The 24,140-nt window shown below is 40.6% G+C and overlaps 1 protein-coding gene across 1 annotated transcript; it reads right to left on the reverse strand.

Moving 5' to 3' along the window:
* Positions 1 to 4,124: 4,124 nt before the first annotated feature.
* On the reverse strand, positions 4,125 to 19,584 carry LOC311098106 (uncharacterized protein). The gene is made up of 3 exons (XM_084138195.1): positions 19,543 to 19,584; positions 8,703 to 8,871; positions 4,125 to 8,305 (listed from the first exon to the last, which is right to left on the reverse strand). The coding sequence occupies exons 2-3, from the start codon at positions 8,863 to 8,865 to the stop codon at positions 8,115 to 8,117; spliced, it is 354 nt and encodes a 117-aa protein (XP_083994321.1). The 5' UTR covers positions 8,866 to 8,871; positions 19,543 to 19,584; the 3' UTR covers positions 4,125 to 8,114.
* Positions 19,585 to 24,140: the final 4,556 nt, after the last annotated feature.

Consider the following 24,140-nt stretch of genomic DNA (forward strand, 5'->3'; position numbering starts at 1 on the left):
AGTTATAGAGTGACGGTGAAGGGAGGACATCATTCCTCCTCTATAGTCTCGACTCTCAGTGTTTCTATAGACCAATGATGGTGTTTCAACCAGACCTGGAACATTCTTAGACTTGGTGGTCATCATATTGTCTCCTTCAGTGGAGGCTCTCCTGTCACGACCAACACTCTTTACCAGTCCAACACAATCCCATATTAGAAGAAGGTGTGTGTGCTCTTTTACTGTCAGATGATGGTCACACACATCTTAAAGATAACATGTCTTCCACAGGTAGGTTTAGGGGGTCTGTTAGTGTGTGTGTGTGTGTGTGTGTGTGTGTGTGTGTGTGTGTGTGTGTGTGAGAGAGCGTGTGTGATAACACTTTGACTATCCATCTGCACAGTTTTTTTTTGCCAAACACCAAATTTCAAATGGTGAAAAAACAGCATCAGCATCAAGATGACATTAAAATATTGATCTATTGACTGTAAATCCTGCAGCATGTTGGTTATATAATTATCCATTTAATTTAAATGTAATTTACTTATGATTATCGTATATTGCAAATCAAATATCGCATTATTTAACAAGTTTTTGCATATCACAGTTTTTCTTGAATATCATGTCGCCCTGAAGGTTGATCTCTGGAAACAGTAAATAAAGTTAAAACTGAATGACTCTGACATTATATTGACAAGTGTGTGTGTGTGTGAGTGTGTGTGTGTGTGTGTGTTTTCATTTTCTAGAAAGCAGCAGTTCCTGTCATCAAACCTGCAAGTTCTTCTTCTTCACTATCTTAAGTCACTTCTTAAACATATTTTATGTCAGACTCAGAGCTAAAACAGTCAGGAAGGGCTACAGTACACCATGACTGTGTATTAATGATTTTCATAAGTGATACCGTTTACATTATTGACTAATGCATTACTAGTATTACTGTATGTGTCGTAATACTACAGCATGGCGCTGGCAACGGCAAGGTCAAAGGTCACGAGTCTTAGGAGTCTCTGAACACTTCACCTGCACGTCTGACACTCGTTCTGTGAATAATGATTCATTAAAGAGCAGAATCAGTGTGTAAGCCGCAGTGTACTGTAAACACACAGTGAAATGTGCCTTACTTACCTCTTCTTTATGAAGATTGTACAAAAGGTCATTATTTCTGACGTTTACTCTGAAGCATCTCTGGGTTAAAGACACTTTATACACAGATCCTTTCATGAGGAACATCACAAGCAATCTGTCAGCAAAGTGTTCAGGTTTACCAAAAACTACACATTACTGTGTTTCAATGGTTTCCTACATGATACAGTTTTACATGAATTAATGTATTACTGTTATTACTGTATGTGTCGTACCTCACCGTATGATGCAACAGCATGGCGCTGGCAATGGCAAGGTCAAAGGTCACGAGTCTCAACGAGTCTCTGAACTCTTCACCTGCACGTCTGACATTCGTTTTTATCATTAATGTCAATTATTAGGCTACTGACCAGAATCTAGTGAGTCGGAGTAAAATGCCACAGTACCGTCACATGTGTCACACACACATTCTCACACTGCACGGTGACATCATGTACCTTTTCATACCTTTTCTTTACGAAGATATGTACAAAAGGTCATTATTTCTGATGTTTACTTCTGAAGCATCTCTGGGTAAAATATGAGTTTTTCCACAGTTACTTTCATGAGGAACATCACAAACACGCAAGTGGAAATCTGGGTTTACTAAAACTAGATTACCACACTAAGAGGTGAAATAGAGAGGGGTTTTACTTATTTAAACAAGTAAAACAGCACCTTTTTATTATTGCAATCAAATATTTCTAGATTTCATTGTGATGAATATGAACTAGAATGATATATGTGTATGAATGCGCACAGGATAATTACAGGCAAAACAAGTGAAAAATGTCAATTTTGGTCAATTTTGAGGTTTTCTAGCGATATCAATGCTCCAAATAGCCATTAAACATCTAAAACTATCTTTATTTATGTGTTTTCTGAGGGGGTATCTTTCCCTTGTCCATGAAATGCAGTATTTCTCTGCTCTCTTCTCGACTGGCGCTTCCTCTCATTGTCACGGTTCATCGATCCGGGTGTTCATTGTGTGTATCTGTTGGTTGTTGTGGGTGTGGGGTCTGAGTGTGTAGTGATTGTTTGTTGCTTAGTAACCAGCTGATCACTTAATCAGCCCGCAGCTGCAGCTAGTTACTTCTGTTGTTAGCTGCCTATATCTAGCGGGAGTGATTATTGCTTGGTGTCTGTTCGTCACTCTTGTTTGTGCTCTCTTACCCAGTCCCGGTGCCTGAGTTTCCTGAGTTATTTCCTCGATCTCGTCTGTGTATCCAGGCTTCTGGAGATCGTTTGGATTCTCGTCATCCAGTCATCGGTCTGCATCCGCGCTGGGTTTATTTCCTGTAATTCTTTCACCCCTGGGATTGTGACATTCTTGTCGCCCGCCTGCTATACGTGGTGTTTTGAGTATTTCCCTGTTTCTGCCTGTCGCCAATAAACTGCTTGCTTGCAATTGGATCTACAACTCTCTTTCTGACAATGTAGCCTACTATTTAAATCGATTGCTGGACATCGTAATGTTATTGTACATATATCTGATTTAGCATTGTATTAGCAACCCCCACCCTAACTGTCCCACCCACTTTTTAAAACAAAGTTACGCCACTGGGCACACGTATCCAGTCCACAGGAGGGGAATGGCGCAGCAAGCCGACACTACGAGCCGGGCTAACAGTGAAGCTGGCTTCATGTGAAGGGAGCCCACGGAGAGCAACCGGCTCGACACATGGGCTATTGTTCTAGCGAATGTGCTGGTGTCGCCCAGCCCGCAGCGCTAAAAGATTTCTCTGAAATTAAAAATCTTATGGAACTTTTGGGATATTGTAAGTACACAACTGCAGGAAATATAAGTAGCTATATGAAGTAGCTTATGTCAAAAAATGATTTATGACCCTTTGTTTATGGTTTTATGACAGGATGTCCTTATATGGGTGTTTTATGATGCCATGTGACCTTTGAGAAATAGAATTGCTGATAAATAATACATATGAAATAAGATGACATTTATTTAAGTATATGCATTTAAAAGTAAGTTTTAATCTTGAGTGGAAGTGTGCTTATCTGAGATGAAATGAGACTCTTCGTTGTCTCTAACTGCGGACGTCCACAGCTCTTTGAATCTTTCGGAGCTGATGAAATGTTACAAATTAGGTTTTAAAAATATATGAAATAAGATGATATTTATTTAAGTATAACTATTTTTAAAGTTAGTTTTAATCTTTTAAACACCATGTTGAAATGAGACTCTGTTTGACAATGTCCTTTTCCTCGATGAGTTTAAGAAATAAATCCATTAGGCTATTGTTAAAAAAAATAAAAACATTTAAAAAATATATATGAGATAAGAGATAAGAATACAATTATCAACTATAAGTGTTTTAATCTAATACACAACGTTATACAGCCTTACACAGATAAATAAACCATAAAATAGTGAATAATAGTTCATATTACTTGAAATAAGATGTTAAATTATCAAGTATTTTAAGGTTTAAACATGTTTTGAAGTGAACTTACCATCGGTGAAATTAGGAGGTCTTTTTGTCTCTGGTTAAAATCATAGATCCTTGAATTTCTGAGCATGTTTTCTGGATATGTTTGCTCTCCGTTTGCTAAATTGAAAATGAAGATTGTTTTCATCATGGCAGGGGCACAGGCCCTCCCCTTCCTCTCTGTGTATTAGCATATGCAGTTTGTTTCAGGAAACATCAAGCAATTAAAAGATAGGCCGGACACCTGGTGTTTTACAATCATAAAATCTCCTATCTGAAGCATTCCTGTCTGGCAGGGAGACCCAACATGTGCCCATTCTGACACCTCTACACTGACCAGGCTGTAAGATCAGTATAAGCAGATGTTTATACCAGTGTCTTCAGGAAAAGTCAGGGCTCAAAACAAAAGAGCCAGGAAGTTTTACATTTTACATAGCTTACTCTTATCCAGTGATTGTTCTGATAAGCTCAATCGTCCTCTTCCCGGAGGAGCTGTCCCCCATCCTGATGTTCTTGGAGAACGCGTGAAAGAAAGACGAAACCCAAAAATGACACCTCAATTCTGACAGCTTTTGAAAATCAGATTTATTTTTCTAACATTTAAACTTAGAACATATTATAGAACACCCTTTGACTTTATGAATACACAAAAATGACAGCTTAATGATTTTTATATTTTGTGCGTTTATTTAAAGACTGCATGTAGGCCTACCATTTTTGACACTTGTGTTACCTTAATTCTTTGGCAATATTAAAGGTTTTTAGAAATAATATATTAGTTCTATTTTTTTCAGCACATGTAGTCAGAGTTACAGAAAATAATAATAGTGCAACAAATAAGGAGATTATGTTTTATTTATTTTAATCAGGTTTGTTAAAAGTATGTTGAATGATGTTAGTTCGTCTGCGCTAGCATGTGTTTGATATAACAATGAAAATATTTGAAAAACCTGTTAAAATCAAGTAATGATGCAATCCTTTAAATCTTAACGTTGAGTGCATCAGAATTAAATGGATGTAAAATTATTATCATATCAAATGTGACATTTTATTTAACGTGACAGTGTCCACCAATAATAAAAACATCCCTGAAAAAACATTCACTTCCTTGTCACACCGAGCAGCTTACAGTCATAACACACACATCCATAAACACACCAGGGTCAAAGGTCACATGGCATCATAAAACCCCCATGTAAGGACATCCTGTCATAAAACCATAAATCAAGGGTCATAAATCATATATTTGACATAAGCTACTTCATATAGCAACTAATATATCACACTGTACAAGTTATTTTAAATTCTTCCCAGTTCTTGCTTTCCCTGGGAATCCCTGGGATTGCATTTCAAGCTACACATTTACACTGTTATCCGTTCTTGCTTACTTAAGGTGTAAATATCCAGTGAGGGAACAACCACAAGTGCTCACTAATGTACCTATACCCTTTTATTCTTTCACAGTGATGAGTACTAATATAACCCAACAATATTCATAATGACACATGACACAACCACCTAACACTGAAAACAAAACAATTTTTGTTACCCGAGTATGGGAGAAAGAAAATGTTCAACCCGAATGATAATAAAACAAAAAAGTACCGCAAGGGAAAGCTGCAAGACAAATGAAACCCAACACTAAAGAACAGACTAAACCTTGAATGTTTTGCATCATGATTTAGCAGCAACCTCAAGCAAAGAGATCTTTACTCTGAAACACTATTCAAAAATACCTTCAAAAGCTGGATTGTAATTGCCTTGTCTCTATTTTAACATGGAATACTGCTTTAATTGAAAAAAAAAAAAAAAATAGCTAATAAAAAGTCAAGTGTAACAGAATGCACTCTTGCATAGCTCATATATTTGCAGGGCTGATAAAAATCAAAAGGGTATTTGGTCATAATCAGCTTTAAGGGTTGAGCTGATGCCTCAGTCAGTCAGAAAGGCTCAGTTTGAGTCTCAGGTCTCTCTGTCTAGTCTTTTCTTGTTGAAGTTGGTCTCCCCGTGTTTTACCGTATATACTATTCTTGTTACACAGCTCTGGGGAATACCCAAAGAACTAGCAGAGGAAGCTAGAGGAACAAAATCTAGAAATATTGTGTTCATAATAATCCACCTGCAGTTTAAAGATTGAGTAAAATAGCAAACACATACACTTGCTGTATGTTCTGGGGTGTGTCACTGAGACAATTGAAAATAATAATAATAAAAAAAATCAACTTTTATCATCAGTAATGGAGCCCTTCAAACAAAGTGAACTATACCAGTGTTAAAAGCGCTATATAAATGAAGATGACTGACAGTGTCTTGTCTCTTGTCAGCCCTGATTCGTCTCATGTTTCTTTGCTGGCTTTTTGTGAATAACTGATGAATTCATGACATAAAAAGAGATTATACTAATACAGAACATCAAGACCGACAGCATGTAAATTACAAATTACAAACACACATAGAAATTATTTAAACTAAAGCCCTATTCGGACGGGACTAGTGTAACATGGAGAGGTAGGTTAAAGAGTAATAATTATCAGAGCTTCTCTGTGATTTTAGTCCTGTCCGAATGTGCATCTCAGTGATCATGACGGACAATATCAGTAAAGATTTACCTCCAGTAAAAAGGTTCAGACAAATGACCTCAGGTAATATTAATCCGGTGTGAATAGACCCGCTGTAAATATGTATGCAAAAATTTCATAATTTCCTGTTTAAAAGTAGTTTTCCGCAGTTTTTCCAAGTATGGAGACGCTTGAAGAAGCATCAGTTGTGTTCTAGGCGCTGGAGCGAGTCTGTGGCAAAACTCAAGGGTTTCACACACACCATCAGATCAGAGAGAAGATCGACAGCACTTGTTAGAGGCACGAAACATCTTTTAGCGTTAGGTAAGAGCCTATTACCAACACAATCCAATCTGAAGTTAATTAATACATCGTTCAACCGGACATAACTGTTTTATATATACACTCACCTAAAGGTTTATTAGGAACACCTGTTCAATTTCTCATTAATGCAATTATCTAATCAACCAATCACATGGCAGTTGCTTCAATGCATTTAGGGGTGTGGTCCTGGTCAAGACAGTCTCCTGAACTCCAAACTGAATGTCAGAATGGGAAAGAAAGGTGATTTAAGCAATTTTGAGCGTGGCATGATTGTTGGTGCTAGACGGGCCGGTCTGAGTATTTCACAATCTGCTCAGTTACTGGGATTTTCACGCACAACCATTTCTAGGGTTTACAAAGAATGGTGTGAAAAGGGAAAAACATCCAGTATGCGGCAGTCCTGTGGGCGAAAATGCCTTGTTGATGCTAGAGGTCAGAGGAGAATGGGCCTACTGATTCAAGCTGATAGAAGAGCAACTTTGACTAAAATAACCACTCGTTACAACCGAGGTATGCAGCAAAGCATTTGTGAAGCCACAACATGCACAAACTCGAGGCGGATGGGCTACAGCAGCAGAAGACCCCACCGGGTACCACTCATCTCCACTACAAATAGGAAAAAGAGGCTACAATTTGCACGAGCTCACCAAAATTGGACAGTTGAAGACTGGAAAAATGTTGCCTGGTCTGATGAGTCTCGATTTCTGTTGAGACATTCAGATGGTAGAGTCAGAATTGGCGTAAACCGAATGAGAACATGGATCCATCATGCCTTGTTACCACTGTGCAGGCTGGTGGTGGTGGTGTAATGGTGTGGGGGATGTTTTCTTGGCACACTTTAGGCCCCTTAGTGCCAATTGGGCATCGTTTAAATGCCACGGCCTACCTGAGCATTGTTTCTGACCATGTCCATCTCTTTATGACCACCATGTACCCATCCTCTGATGGCTACTTCCAGCAGGATAATGCACCATGTCACAAAGCTCGAATCATTTCAAATTGGTTTCTTGAACATGACAATGAGTTCACTGTACTAAAATGGCCCCCACAGTCACCAGATCTCAACCCAATAGAGCATCTTTGGGATGTGGTGGAACGGGAGCTTCGTGCCCTGGATGTGCATCCCACAAATCTCCATCAACTGCAAGATGCTATCCTATCAATATGGGCCAACATTTCTAAAGAATGCTTTCAGCACCTTGTTGAATCAATGCCACGTAGAATTAAGGCAGTTCTGAAGGCGAAAGGGGGTCAAACACAGTATTAGTATGGTGTTCCTAATAATCCTTTAGGTGAGTGTATATAAATATATGTTATATGTGTTTGCACACATGATATCAGGAAGCAGCGTAATACACACATGATGACAGGAGTGACGGCGATGAGCAAGTATAAGTATAAGTAAACTTCTGCTAGTTTTACTGAGATCTCTTATCCAGTGTGAACTGGCCATTAATATTACAGACGTCCTGTGGTAAAATTACATTACTCCATCTACCCTTGTAAAAAAAAAAATTAATTGTATTTTAAACAATGTTTAAAATAGTCCAAGTGACTACAGCGGCTCAACCTTAAACTTATCAAGCGACGAGAATACTTTTTGTGCGCAAATATATAATTTTCTTGTGTGTGTTTCTCTGAGTGAGTTCACAGTGTAACAGCGCAGCGCTTCTGGGTTCCCTCTTCACACATGACCAGCGTTGGCCAATAGTGACATTGGTGATGATGATGATGATGATGATGATGATGATGATGATGATGAAGATGATGAAGATGTTGTGTGTTCTTGAGAACATGATGAAGGGTTTGATGAGAATCTCTCCTCAGTTTTGACATCAGAATCAAACTTTACAGGCTCGACTGGATCACAGGACACTAGAAATCACAAATATTTTGAGTTTATGGGATATTGTTCTCCATCACAACAATCACAAGCTTCAATAGTCTATAGCTTTAATAGTGCAGAAAGTCTGAAGAATCAGTTTGAATAGTCAGTCTACTCTCTTAATAATGTGGGGTTAAAATGGTAAATGGACTGCATTTATACAGCGCTTTCAACAGACCCACGACCACCAAAGCGCTTTACATATCGCCTCACATTCACTCATTCATTCACTCATTCATACACCGACGATTATATTAAAAATAACCCCAACAAGTAACCCAACTATGGGTTGGTGTAGCACTTTCCCAACTGTGGGTTATTTGTAAATCTGACAACAAGAATAAAATGTGTTGAAGAATTAAAGTTCAATAATGATCAAACACTCACATTTTGGATTTAGTTTCTTCATACTGTCACATCTATCACGTCTCTGTCCTCTTTCCTCTGGTGATTCACTGGTTTGTGTCTCATTTCTGTCCTCCATTTTTCTCTCAGTCTTCTTGTTTTCTGCTGATCTGTGATTTCTGCTGATTTTCTTTCTCCTCTTCATTTGAATCTGTTCAATCACACAGACAGAGTTTCATTAAAGCGATATAACATCATATCACGAGACATCAGATCAACTCCTGATCAACATCTGCATGAGCTCAGTGTTATTACAGCATCTCAGATTAACTCTACAATATTCACAATAATCAATGATGATGAGAAATGACAAATATATAAATGTGAGTTTATCAGGAGTCCTGATTGGACACAAAACTGGTTTTCATCATAATTATAATACAGTGGCTGAACTGATGCTACAGGTTCAGATAACAGATTCACTAATGTTATTGTTTTAAAATGATAATAAATAATTCTTTTAAGAGGATCTTATTATAATATTATCGCCCCTTAATCTGTATGTTTCCACCCACGGCGCCGCCATTTGGTTTCGCAAGTGACACCAGTGGAACCAGTTCTAACACAATGGCAAAGTTTCAGCAAAGCATGAAACTGTTCTGTCAGACGAGCTCTGAACACTATAGAGTCCCAGCCTCAGATGAGAAGACAACAACTAGACCACCAGAAACATATAGTTTTTATTTATTTATGATGTGATTTATGATGTATATATGTTACATAACACGACCAAGGGAGCATTTTGCTGAATATGATCACAAACAAGTAGCCTATTGAAGTATCATTTTATTATCATAAATAAGTAGCCTATTTAATATTAAGTTACTTACATTTTAGACACATTACACATTCAATTTTAATTTATATTTCACAGACGAAAATAGTTCCAAAGGAAAACAACAATCAGCGCGGTGTTTTGTTACTGAATGATTATGATTCAGCGTTTTGAATGAATCGTTTGAATGAATGATTCACTTATTAAGATGGCCACTTGCCACCACCTATTGGCGATTTAGTTTCATGTTTAAAAGTATCATTGCATTTTTTTCTTGTATATTCAAACATTTACTTCAAACATTAATCTCATAACATTAAGCTATTTATTGCAGTTGGAATTTTGCATTATATATAATTTAATTTGACTGTACAGCCCCGTTTTATTATTGTAACTGAATTTATTGATCAAATGTAAGAATTTGACATGAAATATGATGCATATATTTAATAAGGTAAAAATAAAAATCTGCCTTTATAAAGGTAAATAAAGGCCAAACACTGATCATGCATTCCCCTCAGCAAAAGTACAGTTGGACCCATTGTGCGTTTATATAGGCTACATGTTGCTGCTGATTGGGCTGACATTTTTGACACACCCACAAAACGAAAACGTTTCTCAAACCCTGTTGCACACCATTTCCAGAAAACATGTCGTTCAACCCAGAAACCGTAGCACCGGTTTGAGCCTGAACATGCCCTGTTCAAACCTCTGGCCAATGGTTAGATGGATCACGTGATCTTTTATTTCTGTCAGGACCACTACTGTCAAATGCGATTGACAATTAGCATACAGTTTGGATTGGCGGTATGGTTCTGTTCTGGGTGAGAACTCCCTGTGCATCCATGCAGCCTAGCATGGATAAAAGCAGCGAGAGCAGCAATAACCCCCCTTGGGGTAAACAGAACAGAACCAACATGAAAGTTTGCAAATATATTTAATTCAAGATTTTAAAGTACAACATAATTCGAGAATTTATTCTGATTCAAGGGGAATGCTCTACCTCGACTGTACTCTACTGTGCTCTACTGTACACTACCTCGACTGTACTCTACTGTACACTACCTCGACTGTACTCTACTGTGCTCTACTGTACACTACTGTGCTCTACTGTACACTACCTCGACTGTACTCTACTGTACACTACCTCTACTGTACTCTACTGTGCTCTACTGTACACTACCTCGACTGTACTCTACCTCTACTGTACACTACTGTACACTACCTCTACTGTACTCTACCTCTACTGTACTCTACTGTTCTCTACCTCTACTGTACACTACCTCTACTGTACTCTACTGTGCTCTACTGTACACTACCTCGACTGTACTCTACCTCTACTGTACTCTACTGTGCTCTACTGTACTCTACCTCTACTGTACTCTACTGTTCTCTACCTCTACTGTACACTACCTCTACTGTACTCTACTGTGCTCTACTGTACACTACCTCGACTGTACTCTACCTCTACTGTACACTACTGTACACTACCTCTACTGTACTCTACCTCTACTGTACTCTACTGTTCTCTACCTCTACTGTACACTACCTCGACTGTACTCTACCTCTACTGTACTCTACTGTACTCTTTCATCTACTGTACACCACTGTACTCTAATGTACTATACCTCTAATGTACATGCATATCTATCTATCTATCTATCTATCTATCTATCTATCTATCTATCTATCTATCTATCTATCTATCTTTATTTCTAACTAATCTTTATTTATTTCTAACTAATCTTTCTATCTATTTTCCTTTCTTATTAACTTTTTCTTTCTAACTATTCTTTCTTTCTTTCGTTCATTCTTTTCTAACTATTCTTTCTGTAAACTTACCACTGTAAAACCACTGTAAAACTCTGTTTGCGAAGTTGTTTCAGACATTTAGTTTACATGAGCGCTGTTTTCTCTGGCAGAGAAATTCGGATGTGATTGTGACTGAAAGGGTTAATAGACTGCGTAGCCTACTCATTTAGAAATAAGGTGGTGTCCATGTCACGATCCAATCTGTTAATGGTTAATCGTGCATACATGCATATAAATAGGCTATAGATGGATATATAATGCTTTTTTTTTTTTCAAATGTAGTTTTTACAGTAAAAATATTGCGCTAAATTATGTAACTGGTCAGCGGTGTTATAAACCTGAGAAACCGATGCAGCATTTTGTGCTCGCTCTTCCTCCAAAACGTCTCTATGTTTGTTATTCAGCTGTAGTGATAATATCACACATATAAGGGTGTCTCACACATCAGTGTTTAGTGCTCCATATTGCTAACATCGCCCCATTTTGGATAAAAATACATAAATATACTAAAGTACTTTGTAACGTTGTAACTGGAGTAGTTTTCAGCAAACTACTTATTTACTCTTACTTGAGTCATTTTCCAGCTACTTACTTGTAGCCTACTCTATTATTTCATAAGTAGCAATACTTATACTTAAGTAAATTTTTTTAGTACTCTTTCCACCACTGTAAATATGTGCACAAAGGACTGGACTATCCAAATCAATCTTAAACAGTTGAACTTCAAAACGGGATAGGATTCAAACAGTATTTTCAGAAGTCTGTGATGATAAGAAAGACATGTCCGCAACCAAATCAAAGACTTGGTTTTGATAAAGAGGTTACAATGGTTTACTCCACACCAACTAGGACTATCTATCATGATATACCACAAATTTTATTTCTCATGCCATTTATACGCCAAAAATACACACTGTAAACCCCTTGGGGATGATTAGGAGTGTGTGCGTATTGCACGTCATAAAGTGTCAGTATCATATGATCATATCAAAACCATTTTCGGCTTAGGCTATAAATAGCATGAGAGATACAATTTGTTGTATAGATATGCACTTTCATTAGATCGGGCTGATAAATCTTATGTCAAGACAACAATCTCCCTGATATAAAAACTCAATCCCCCCCCCCCCCCCCCCCCCCCCCAAAAAAAAGAGTACCTTATTAGGAAGATGAGCCAGCTGACGTTGACTGTCCCAATAGATTATCCAAATCGTAACTCTGGATAACCAAGATTATAAGGCACCTTGATTCAAGTAGATATGAAGTGGATCTTCTGAATGACAGCTCAGGGTTGTCGTCATACAACCAAGAGGCGTATAATGTGAAAAGTGCAAGTGTTTTCAGTTCTCTTCCTCCAACAGTTTTCTGCAACGTCTTTTTCTCCTAAGCCACAGTTGCAGCGCAATAGACATTTGATAGAGCCGTTGTTGTAATGGATAAAGTAAGGTAGATTATCCTTTTTCCTGTAGCCTATATTCAATAAATGAAAAGTTATAGTTTATCATTGATTTTACACATTCAGACACCAGAGAAGATGAAACTGATGATGATGATGAATGATATATAACAGTGTTTGATCTTAAACATCATAAATACTCAGTTTGGTTTGTCACTATTAATGCTGTTTTGTGGACTATCAGCGCCTTTTTTGTTTGTTTTTGGTTCAATATATTGTATTAGATCATGTTTAGCATATTTAGTCTGTAAAAAAGGCCCCCTTGTGGCCGCTAAGCATCAGACACTTTACTGTGACTTTCTCTCTCCTCCTGGAAGACGCCTCACTTCACCTGGACTCTTAGCCAATCACAAGTTGACTCAGGCTCGCTGCACGCTGGTAGCATTCTGTCCGAGACTTTTTGCCAATAGTGTACGCTAACCGCACGGACTTACAACCCGCCTTGATACAACTGTCCTATTTATGTGTGCATCTTTACAAATAAGAATCAGTATTTCGTTGTTCTTTTACTGTCATTGCTAAGGCTAGATTGGTAGTGTTTGGTCTGTTTAGTGTTGCTAAATGTAAGCTCAGGCTTTTCCTGCCCGGCTAGGCCTTGTGTCGTGATGCTTCTTTCTATCGATGTATAGGTTGCCACTCAGGCATTATTCTTTGGTTACACATTGTAGAATACCAGTTAAGCACCCTCTGCGCATAGTTTGTAAGCTATCGCGGTGATATTCGCCTTCAATCCAGTTAATTGGCTATAGGGCACGCCGCACGCACCTCCTGCATGTACACTGATCGTCACGTGACACCTCTCGGCGCGGCCTGGTGTAGTTATTTATGCGACCAACAGAGGGAGCCATTGTATTGCGAATGGTTTATCCTTTCTCATTGTTATGGTTGGCGCTGTTTAGACCCACCGAACAGCCTTTTTCAATCTTTTAATGCCAGTTTCGGCCATGTTAAAATATTATTGTATTTTATTCCTGCAATATTATTAGAATATGATACAATTAATACAAATAGAGGTTTGTTGCATGATAATTATTCATTTGCATTCAACTAATTATGTTTTTTTTTCTTTTATCTGTTTCAGAACCACACATCAATGTACATATTCAATCATGCAGTTGTAAATTCAATAAATACTTCCGATGAAGAAATCTTGCGTGATTCTGACCGATCACCCGCTGTGAGCTCTACTTAACGATCCACAAACTAATCTAAATCAAAGAAGCCAGTCTTCTTATGCACAAAGTGGTCCTTCAAGCTGGATCCAGAGCTTGCAGCGGAGCAAGATGTCTACCACCTCGGATAAAGAGTCTAGTGCACGATCCAGGAGGCAGCGGTCCCTCCCTAACTACTTGCAAGATTATGACTTGTCTGATCTCCCGACCAGATCTCAAACCACAGGTTTGTCAAGTCACAGTCCAGAGAGCGGCTAGACGAAGAGGACCACAGTAGACCTGATTCACGCTCTGCATCCCCAGAAGGTCAGCTGCACCACAGCCCAGCGCGATGGTCAGTCACTGACAAATGGGAATCTTCTGCAGACGAGTGGACGCTGCAAGGTCCGACCAACAATCTAAAGCAGTACCTTATCGAACAACGCTGTCTTTTCACCACCTTCAGGACGTCCTCCCATGGCGCAGCGAAAAGGCCAGTACGAGGTCACGGCAGGACAAGGAGGCCCTTGAATGCTTGGATAAACAGACGGTGCGAGTAGTTGTTGATGGTGTCCACCGCTATGCTACTCCTCAGCGTGAAGAACTTTCCCCAGCTCTGCGCACCAAAGGAGGCAGTACTTCCTCAGCTCCGGAATACGGAAAGGCGGCTGGCGAAGAACCCTGAGACGGCCCAAGTCTACAACGCAGAGATCCAGAGACTTGAACAGGCTGGCTATGTGGCAAAACTACCCCATGGCACAAAGAACACCTCAAGCAGTTGGTACATCCCTCACCACCTTGTCGAGCACAATGGCAAGCACCAAGTGGTTTTTAATTGCTCTTTCCAGTACAGCGCCGCTGACTTGAACAAACTCCTGCTCCCTGGTCCAACCCTTGGTCCACCTCTCCTTTCAGTTCTCCTGCGTTTCAGAGAACATTGTGTGGCCTTCAGCAGTGACATACGGGGGATGTTTCACCAGGTCAGGCTCCTTCCGGAGGATGAGCCTCTCCTCCGCTTCCTCTGGAGGGAGCTCAAGCGTGATGAACAACCCACAGTCTACCAGTGGAAGGTGCTTCCCTTCGGCACTACCTGTAGCCCCTGCTGTGCTACATATGCCCTACAGAAGCACGTCACTGACCATACTCAGCCAGCTGATGCAGTGAGAGACTCCGTGTTAAGACATTTCTACGTGGATAACTGTCTTCAGAGTGTGCCTACAGTTGAAGATGCCAAGCCCATCATCGACAAGCGGCAGACTCTCCTTGCCGAGGGAGGCTTTGAGTTACGCCAGTGGGCCAGTACCCATCCAGACACCATCCGTCACCTCCCTGCTGAAGCGAGATCGGCTAGTGCTGAAAAGTGGATCGCCCAAGGTCACCCAGGTCAAGAAGTATCAGCCCTGGGCCTGCAGTGGGACTGTCGAGAGGACACCCTGTCCTTCAAGTGTCAGGAGGCTGTAGCCACTGAAGAAGTTGTCACTATGCGCTCCATCTACAAAGTGGTGGCAAGCCAATATGACCCCCTTGGCTTTCTAGTACCTTACACAACCAGGGCCAAAGTTGTCATCCAACACCTGTGGGACAAAAAGCGTGACTGGGACGACCCTGCTCTGCCGGATCACCTGCTAGCCGCATGGAGAGAGTGTGTGGACGAGTTACCTCACCTACAGAGCATAGCACTTCCCGAGGTGTTACACTGGCCGTGAGTTAGACTCTCCCATCTGTGAGGTGGGCGGCCCCAGGCAACGTCACAGCCTACAGGCAAGCCCAGCTGGCTCTGCTACAACAGGTCCAACAAGACAGTTTTCCTATTGACTATGCCCAGCTGCAGTCAGGGAAACCAGTCGCCAAGAGCAGCAGACTTCTCAAGCTGGCACCAGAGTTCGACCACAGTGACAAGCTCATCCGTGTTGGCGGACGTCTGCGCCATAGTAACCAGCTGGAACCGGATACTGTTCACCCGGTGGTGCTGGATGCCAAACACCCAGTCACGCAGCTGCTCATCCAAGAGTATGATTGCCATCTGCACCATCCAGGCCCAGAGAGGGTCTTCTCAGAGATGCGCCGCAAGTATTGGCTACCAGGAGGGCGAGAGGCTATCCGCCGCTTTCAGCGCAAGAGTGTCAGAAATGGCGCGGAAAGCCACAAATCCCTAAAATGGCAGACCTGCCTCCATCCAGAGTCCGACTTTTCAAGCCAGCATTTTACTCAACAGGAGTAGACTGCTTCGGGCCATACTCAGTAGCGATTGGAAGGAGGAGTGAAAAGCGCTGGGGAATAATCTTTAAATGCATGACCACCCGAGCCGTGCATATCGACCTGCTCTCCAGTTTGAATGCAGACTCATTCCTCATGGCCCTGAGATGGTTCATCGCCTGCAGAAGAAAGCCGTTCGAGCTGATCTCAGACCAGGGGACTAACTTCAGAGTTGGCGATCGAGAGCTCCGGGAAGCATTCGCCGACCTTGCTCCAGACATCAAAGCTCAACTCGCCTCTCAGCAGATCGACTGGAAGTTTAATCCACCTAACGCCCCCCACTTTGGCGGCTGCTGGGAGCGCGAGATATGCTCAGTAAAACAAGCCATGCAAGTAACCCTTGGAGCCCAGCTTGTGACAGATGAGGAACTGATAACCCTAATAGTTGAGATTGAGGGGATTCTCTACTCCAAACCATTAGGCTACACATCTGCAGACATCGCCGACCCTAATCCAATAACTCCCAACTCATTGCTCATTGGGCGGCCAGATGCCTCTCTCCCGCAGGTGGTGTATCCTGACTCCGAGCTCCTTAGCAGTAGGCGTTGGTGCCATAGCCAGCTGTTGGCTGACCACTTCTGGAAGCATTTTATCCATTTCTATCTGCCCAGCCTCCAGGCCCGACAGAAGTGGAATGCTGAAAACCCAGACCTGCACATCGGCAAGACGGTCCTCATCATCGACCCGCAGCTCCCTCGCTCTTTGTGGCCAGTGGGTACAGTGACCAGCATCTCCCCCGGCCTCGACGGTAAAGTACGATCTGCTGAAGTGAAGGTAGGAGACCGGTCGTACACCCGCCCTGTGGCTCGTCTCATCCAGCTTCCAGAGATGTCAGACTAACCACTACCGGACGAGTGGGCGCCTTTTCTTCTTCTGCAGATTCCCTTCAGTAATCTGGGGGCGGCTGTAAAAAAGGTCCCCTTGTGGCCGCTAAGCATCAGACACTTTACTGTGACTTTCTCTCTCCTACTGGAAGACGCCTCGCTTCACCTGGACTCTTAGCCAATCACAAGTTGACTCAGGATCGCTGCACGCTGGTAGCATTCTGTCCGAGACTTTTTGCCAGTAGTGTACGCTAACCGCACAGACTTACGCCCGTTTCACACATACTCCGTTTGTAGTGCGTATGCGGTGCGTATTTTTTTCCGTACCCATGTTAACAGGTTAGAGCTTTCACACTGCACGCGGTTGCAGTCCGTCGATCTGTTCCAGTTGCGGTGCGTATACAGCAGTGCAGAGATCGTTTCCCACCGAGTCTATTTTTGCTGTGCTGCAAACGCTGAATTAAAGTGACAGCGCATGTTTCGTGGTCAAAATGAACACATATTGACCTGAAAATGTAGAAATTTCACCATAAATGCGATTAATGAAATGAAATGTAGTAATCTCACCATAAATGTATTTAATTATACTACTTTTTCCACAAGACCGGGGTAAAGCAAGGAAAGCTACAATTTACCTCAACAACGCGACATACAACACTTGTCTCATTCCTGGAGGTAAAAAAAAAAACAAGTTCTTTGTGACATGCAAGATTTATTGTATTAAAATTTAAATGAAAAAGAAAAGGCATGCGAGTGGGCTGTTTTTGTCAATTTTAAGTTTTAATTTAAAATGTTTGCGATTTAATATGTAGGCTACATGGTTAAATTTTATCACTTGCTTGAGCAACTTAATATAAGTAGAAGTAGGCTATGTGTTGAATAATAGGCTGCCGTTGTTTAAATTGTGTTTAAACGTGCATACGTCTATTAAAGAGTGTATGTACAAAGAGAATCGCAATGCTGAGACGTTAAGACCGGGGTAAATCAATGGAAAATACAATTTACCTCAACAAGGCGACATAATGAACAACACTCGTCTCATTCGTGGAGGTGGAAAAACAAGTTCTTTGTGACATGCAAGATTTATTATATAAAGATTTACATTATGCAAGGAAAGGGTATGAGTCTGCTGTTTTTGTCAATTTTACGTTTTAATTTAAAATGTAGGCTTTGCGATTTTAAGTAGGCTACATGGTCAAATATTTTACCACTTGCTTGAGCAACTTAATATATAATTATATAGAAGTAATGCATTTAATAATATGTTGTTAAATTGTGTTTAAACGTGAATACATCTATTAAAGAGTGTAGGCTATATGTGTACAAAGAGAATAGCAATGCTGACAAAAAAACATTTTTTAAATAAAAGTTGCTGATAACTTCTTGATTTGAAATACAAATTGAGAGTATGTATTTGTGGTATAGCCAGCAGCGGATCAGTTACGCACTGCAAACGCAGCATATGTGAAAGCACTATTGCGCGTGCTGCTCCTGCACTGCAAACGCACTGCAACACGCACTGCAACACGGAGTATGTGTGAAACGGGCGTTACAACCCGCCTTGATACAACTGTCCTATTTTTGTGTGCATCTTTACAAGTAAGAATCGGTATTTCGTTGTTCTTTTACTGTCATTGCTAAGGCTAGATTGGTAGTGTTTGGTCTGTTTAGTGTTGCTAAATGTAAGCTCAGGCTTTTCCTGCCCCGCTAGGCCTCGTGTCGTGATTCTTCTTTCTATCGATGTATAGGTTGCCACTCAGGCATTATTCTTTGGTTACACATTGTAGAATACCAGTTAAGCACCCTCTGCGCATAGTTTGTAAGCTATCGCGGTGATATTCGCCTTCAGTCCAGTTAATTGGCTATAGGGCACGTACCTCCTGCATGTACACTGGTCGTCACGTGACACCTCTCGCGCGGCCTGGTGTAGTTATTTATGCGACCAACAGAGGGAGCCATTGTATTGTGAATGGTTTATCCTTTCTCATTGTTATGGTTGGCGCTGTTTAGACCCACAGAACAGCCTTTTTCATTTTTTTAATGCCAGTTTCGGCCATGTTAAAATATTATTGTATTTTATTCCTGCTATATTATTAGAATAGGATACAGTTAATACAAATAGAGGATTGTTGCATGATAATCATTCATTTGCATTCAACTAATTATGTTTTTTTTATTTCTTTTATCTGTTTCAGAACCACACATCAATGTACATATTCAATCATGCAGTTGTAAATTCAATAAATACTTCCGATGAAGAAATCTTGCGTGATTCTGACCGATCACCCGCTGTGAGCTCTACTTAACGATCCACAAACTATCTAAATCAAAGAAGCCAGTCTTCTTCTGCACAGTCTTTTTTTGCTTGCCATTTTTCTCTTTCTCTCGCCTGTTTGTCTGTGGTTTGTGATATATGTGTTATAACCTATATTCTCAAATGCATTCATTTCTCATGAAAAAACTCCACTTCAGCTTCACTAAAATATAGAAAGACAAATGTCCATATTTAAACAAATGAATACAAAATGAAAGAGAAAGTGTTAGTCACCTTGTGCAGAGCAGAGGAAGCGTCCAGAGAGAAACACAGCTCAGAGTGGTAATGTTCTCTGAGCTCTTCTCCTCGCTTATACACACGCCTCCTCTTGTTATGTTATATGAGTATGGGACGCTCAAGGGGTGTAGTCAACATTTCAGACAATATTGAACAAACCAGGTGATATTTAACTAGGAAATGAATATAATATCTTATAATCTAGTATAACTAGGGGAGACAACACTTTTTGTATTTCTCTCAGTTACTCAGAGACTTTTGGACTAGACCAACCAAATTTGTATATATTAAACTTGCATCTGTCTGCTAATTACCCATACCATTTAAAGATGATTACATATGACATATCATTCACAGTATTTATCTGAATGGAAGAAGCCAGATGTTGCAACTGAGTCTGACCCAGGGACGGTTGCAACATGTTAAAAATACCTTAAATTTCACTAATTAACTCAATGAGCATAGAATTATGAAAATATTAGCTGTTTTAGACCTACTATAGTATTATAGTATTATTTATTTATACAATAATATTATTGTAGCCTTTATCAAATAACAGTTATTGAGTTTTGTTAGTGTATGTGTAGAACATAGGCCAATACAGATTCAGTGTGCAGGTGTTACAGATGCTATTCAATCTCTCCATATTGCAGTGTCAGACAGGAAGAATTGAACAATTTGCAATGCAACAAACTTTTATTAAACATGCTATTTATAACTCGTTGCAACCGTCCCCAACCCTATCAGCCATGACTTTGTGTGCCTGCTAGACACACTGATCTAACTGTGCATGTGCAGTATGCATGTCATCACTCTAGCTTGTTTCTGATTGGAGGAATAAGACTTGTTGCAACTGTCCCCGATCTCCCCCATGTTCGTGCTCAAAGTCTGATATGAACAGTTTGGTTTCACTTTGTGACGCAGTTTAAAATGCGTTCATTTTATGAGAAAATCTCGACAGTCAGAACAATAATATCAATAATAAAGGCGAAATATATACGAAAACACACCCGTAATCATTTACGCACTGAGAATACAGTCCTGATTCTGCATGTCCTGACTGAGCGCAATGTGATCAACCCAGATGAAGAAACAATATAACTATTGACTTCTATTAGGGTAGACTGAGTACAGTTGATACACTTTTTGCGTTTTGATTTTTCACACAAAAATAGACACTGAAAAGAAGTGAATTTCCACATGGCATGCCACATGACATTTCATTAGCTTGTAGACTAATATATTATCAATCAAAAATACCCACAAGTAGTTTATATTTTCCACAATTAGCTCATAAATATATGGTGCTTTTTGTCTCAACTTTGTCTCAACTGTACCCATATGTGGTACAGTTGAGACAGTGCATGGTACAGTTGAGACACCCATTTTTAATGATGTAAAGGTAACTAACCGTTCATTGCAAATATAAAAAATAAAGACAAATAAAGAAAATAACAATTGGGCAGCATTTTTGTTTATTCATCCATTTATATTCATTTTTTTTATAACCATTTTGCACTGGTTAAATTTATAAAGCAGGAACAAGATATGAAACAATATTTATTAATAATACATAGTTTAAATATCACAAATATAATTTTTTTATTTTCATTTGCGTCCTATGCTGGCTAATTACGACGTTTAACCTGTGATCATAATAACACTGAACAACTAAACAGTGTGTTTCCTAATAGAGCTCTATCAGGGGTACAGTAGATGTGTGTCTCCTCGCCACCTCGCACATTTCTCTAGATTTTGCAATGACCTTTCATGACACAATGCCATGAAATATGCCAGTTTTTAGGGCACAGAATAACGTTTGTGGTGAAACCAGTTACGTTTAACAGTCAAGGATAATAATCTATTCATTGTGGAGAGTGCATGGTGAAGTGAACGTCATACCTTAGAAAAAAAACCTTTCCCGATTTCTTCGGATCGGAGATGCGTCCGCTGTTCAAATTTCCCACGATCAAAGAGGACACTAATACGCATGTGCACAGCAAAAATCACAACTTGTGCTTGCTGCGAACGCAAGTTATTTAAGGCGTCTCAACTGTACCTATGTCTCAACTGTACACACCCAGCCAGCAATGACATGTGGGGCCCAGATGAGGGCTTCATGGGCGGCAAATGTGGGCCCCATTATGGGCTTGCACCCGGGATCCACATTGGGGCCAGCCGTGGAAGCCCAGACGTACTAAAAGTGGGACCTGTAAGGGTAATGCATGGGTCTTAATTGGGCAATTCATGTCAGACCCATTTGGGCCCCACCTGCCCAATGGGGTCCAAAGTGGGCTTTGCAACATGGCTACACAGATGGGTTTTAAGTGGGATCTGTAAGGGTCTTATGTGGGTCTTAACTGGGCAATTCATGTCAGACCCATTTGGGGCCCACCTGCTTAAAGGGGTTTAAAATGGGCTTGCACCCGGGATCCACATGGGGGCCAGCCATGGATGCCCAGATGGGTTTTAAGTGGGATCTGTAAGGGTCTTATGTGGGTCTTAACTGGGCAATTCATGACAGACCCATTTGGGGCCCACCAGTCTGAAGGGGTTTAAAGTGGGTTTGCACCCGGGATCCACATGGGGGCCAGCCGTGGATGCCCAGATGGGTTTTAAGTGGGATCTGTAAGGGTCTTATGTGGGTCTTAACTGGGCAATTCATGACAGACCCATTTGGGGCCCACCAGTCTGAAGGGGTTTAAAGTGGGTTTGCACCCGGGATCCACATGGGGGCCAGCCGTGGATGCCCAGGTGGGTTTTAAGTGGGATCTGTAAGGGTCTTATGTGGGTCTTAACTGGGCAATTCATGACAGACCCATTTGGGGCCCACCAGTCTGAAGGGGTTTAAAGTGGGTTTGCACCCGGGATCCACATGAGGACCAGCCGTGGATGCCCAGGTGGGTTTTAAGTGGGATCTGTAAGGGTCTTATGTGGGTCTTAACTGGGCAATTCATGTCAGACCCATTTGGGCCCCACCTGCCCAAATGGGTCTAAAGTGGGCTTGCACCCGGGATCCAACCATGGCTACCCAGATGGGCTTTAAATGGGCTCTGTAAGAGTCTTATGTGGGTCCTAACTGGGCAATTCATGCAAGGCCTATCTAAGCCCAACCATGCCAAATGGTTTAAAGGAGAACTCCAGTCAATTTTAACATTGAGCTCATTTTTTTGTACATTTGGAGTGCTGTCAGTACAGAGAACAACGACAAAAATCGGTGTTGCCTACACCGAGTTATCCTCTTTTTAAAATTTGCACCCTGTTGACTTCAATGGGGCAAGTTTTAAACCTGCTTTTTGCCTCTTAACATCCTTGATGTGTCATTACAAGTGCCCAGCTAATGTGAGTGATTCCTTCAGAGTGAACACGGGTGAGTCTGACTGCAGTAGATGTGAAAGATATGAATAAAAGTGATGTTATTTCAGCAAGCGCACATACCTGTATTTACATCCTGTTTTCGGTCAAAGTCCATAGTAATCGATTGTCGAGTTCACGCGCATTGGTTTAGTACCTATGATCATGTGCGTGAACTCGACAATTGATTACTATGGACTTTGACCGAAAACAGGATGTAAATACAGGTATGAGCGCTGGCTAAATAAATATCATTTTTATCCATATCTTTCACATCTACTGCAGTCAGATTGACCCGCGTTCACTCCGAAGGAATCACTCACATGACCTGTGCACTTGTAATGACACATCAAGGATGTTAAGAGGCTAAAAGCAGATTTAAAACTTGCCCCATTGAAGTCAACAGGGTGCAAATTTTAAAAAGAGGATAACTCGGTGTAGGCAACACCAATGTCGTTGTTCTCTGTATTGACAGCACTCCAAATGTACAAAAAAATGAGCTCAATGTTAAAATTGACCGGAGTTCTCCTTTAAGGAAACAATCTAAGAAAACGCTTTGAACTGCAAGAAATATATTGTTAAATTGAACAACAAAAATGATCTTTAAAAAACAATTTAAATGTCACAATGTAACGGGTACCGTAGCAACGGCACCGTGGATAACAGATTAATTCCTGTAAAACAGGAGAGAAACGAGGAGACAGTTGCTGAGTCCCAATTCGCATACTATCCGTCCTAAATAGTATGCGAAACTAGAATTAGTACGTCCCAAATCGTAGCATGTTGAAATGAGTATTCCAAAGATACCCGGATGGTCTACTATTTCCGGTTAGAATTCGAAGTGCAGATCAATGCACACTCTAACGGCTAATATTGCCCACAACCCATTGCGTGCGGGAGGGAGGAGCTTTGTGGTGATGATGGTGATGTAAACCTGGCAGTCGGATGCAGCAACGGAGATGCGCCCTCAGTTTTTAAGTGTGAGAATTCAAATGTTTAACCCTAATTAAAATTATATTTTATTGTCTCGTAATATTAATGGGTTTATGTTGTGCCAAAAAAGTACCGTGTTTATCTTGTAGGGTCCGATGAAGATACCGAGCGCCTCATTGCAGGCTACAAAACAATAAATAAAAAGGCTCTAGTACAGTGTCATGCAAGTGTCTTTTTTTATGTATTTCTTTTGATGTTTCTGTCTGACTTATTTGTAGTAATACTGTGGCTGTACATATGTTAACTTT

The sequence above is a fragment of the Abramis brama genome (assembly GCF_963993115.1).
Source record: "Abramis brama genome assembly, chromosome: 15".
NCBI lineage: Eukaryota > Metazoa > Chordata > Actinopteri > Cypriniformes > Leuciscidae > Abramis > Abramis brama.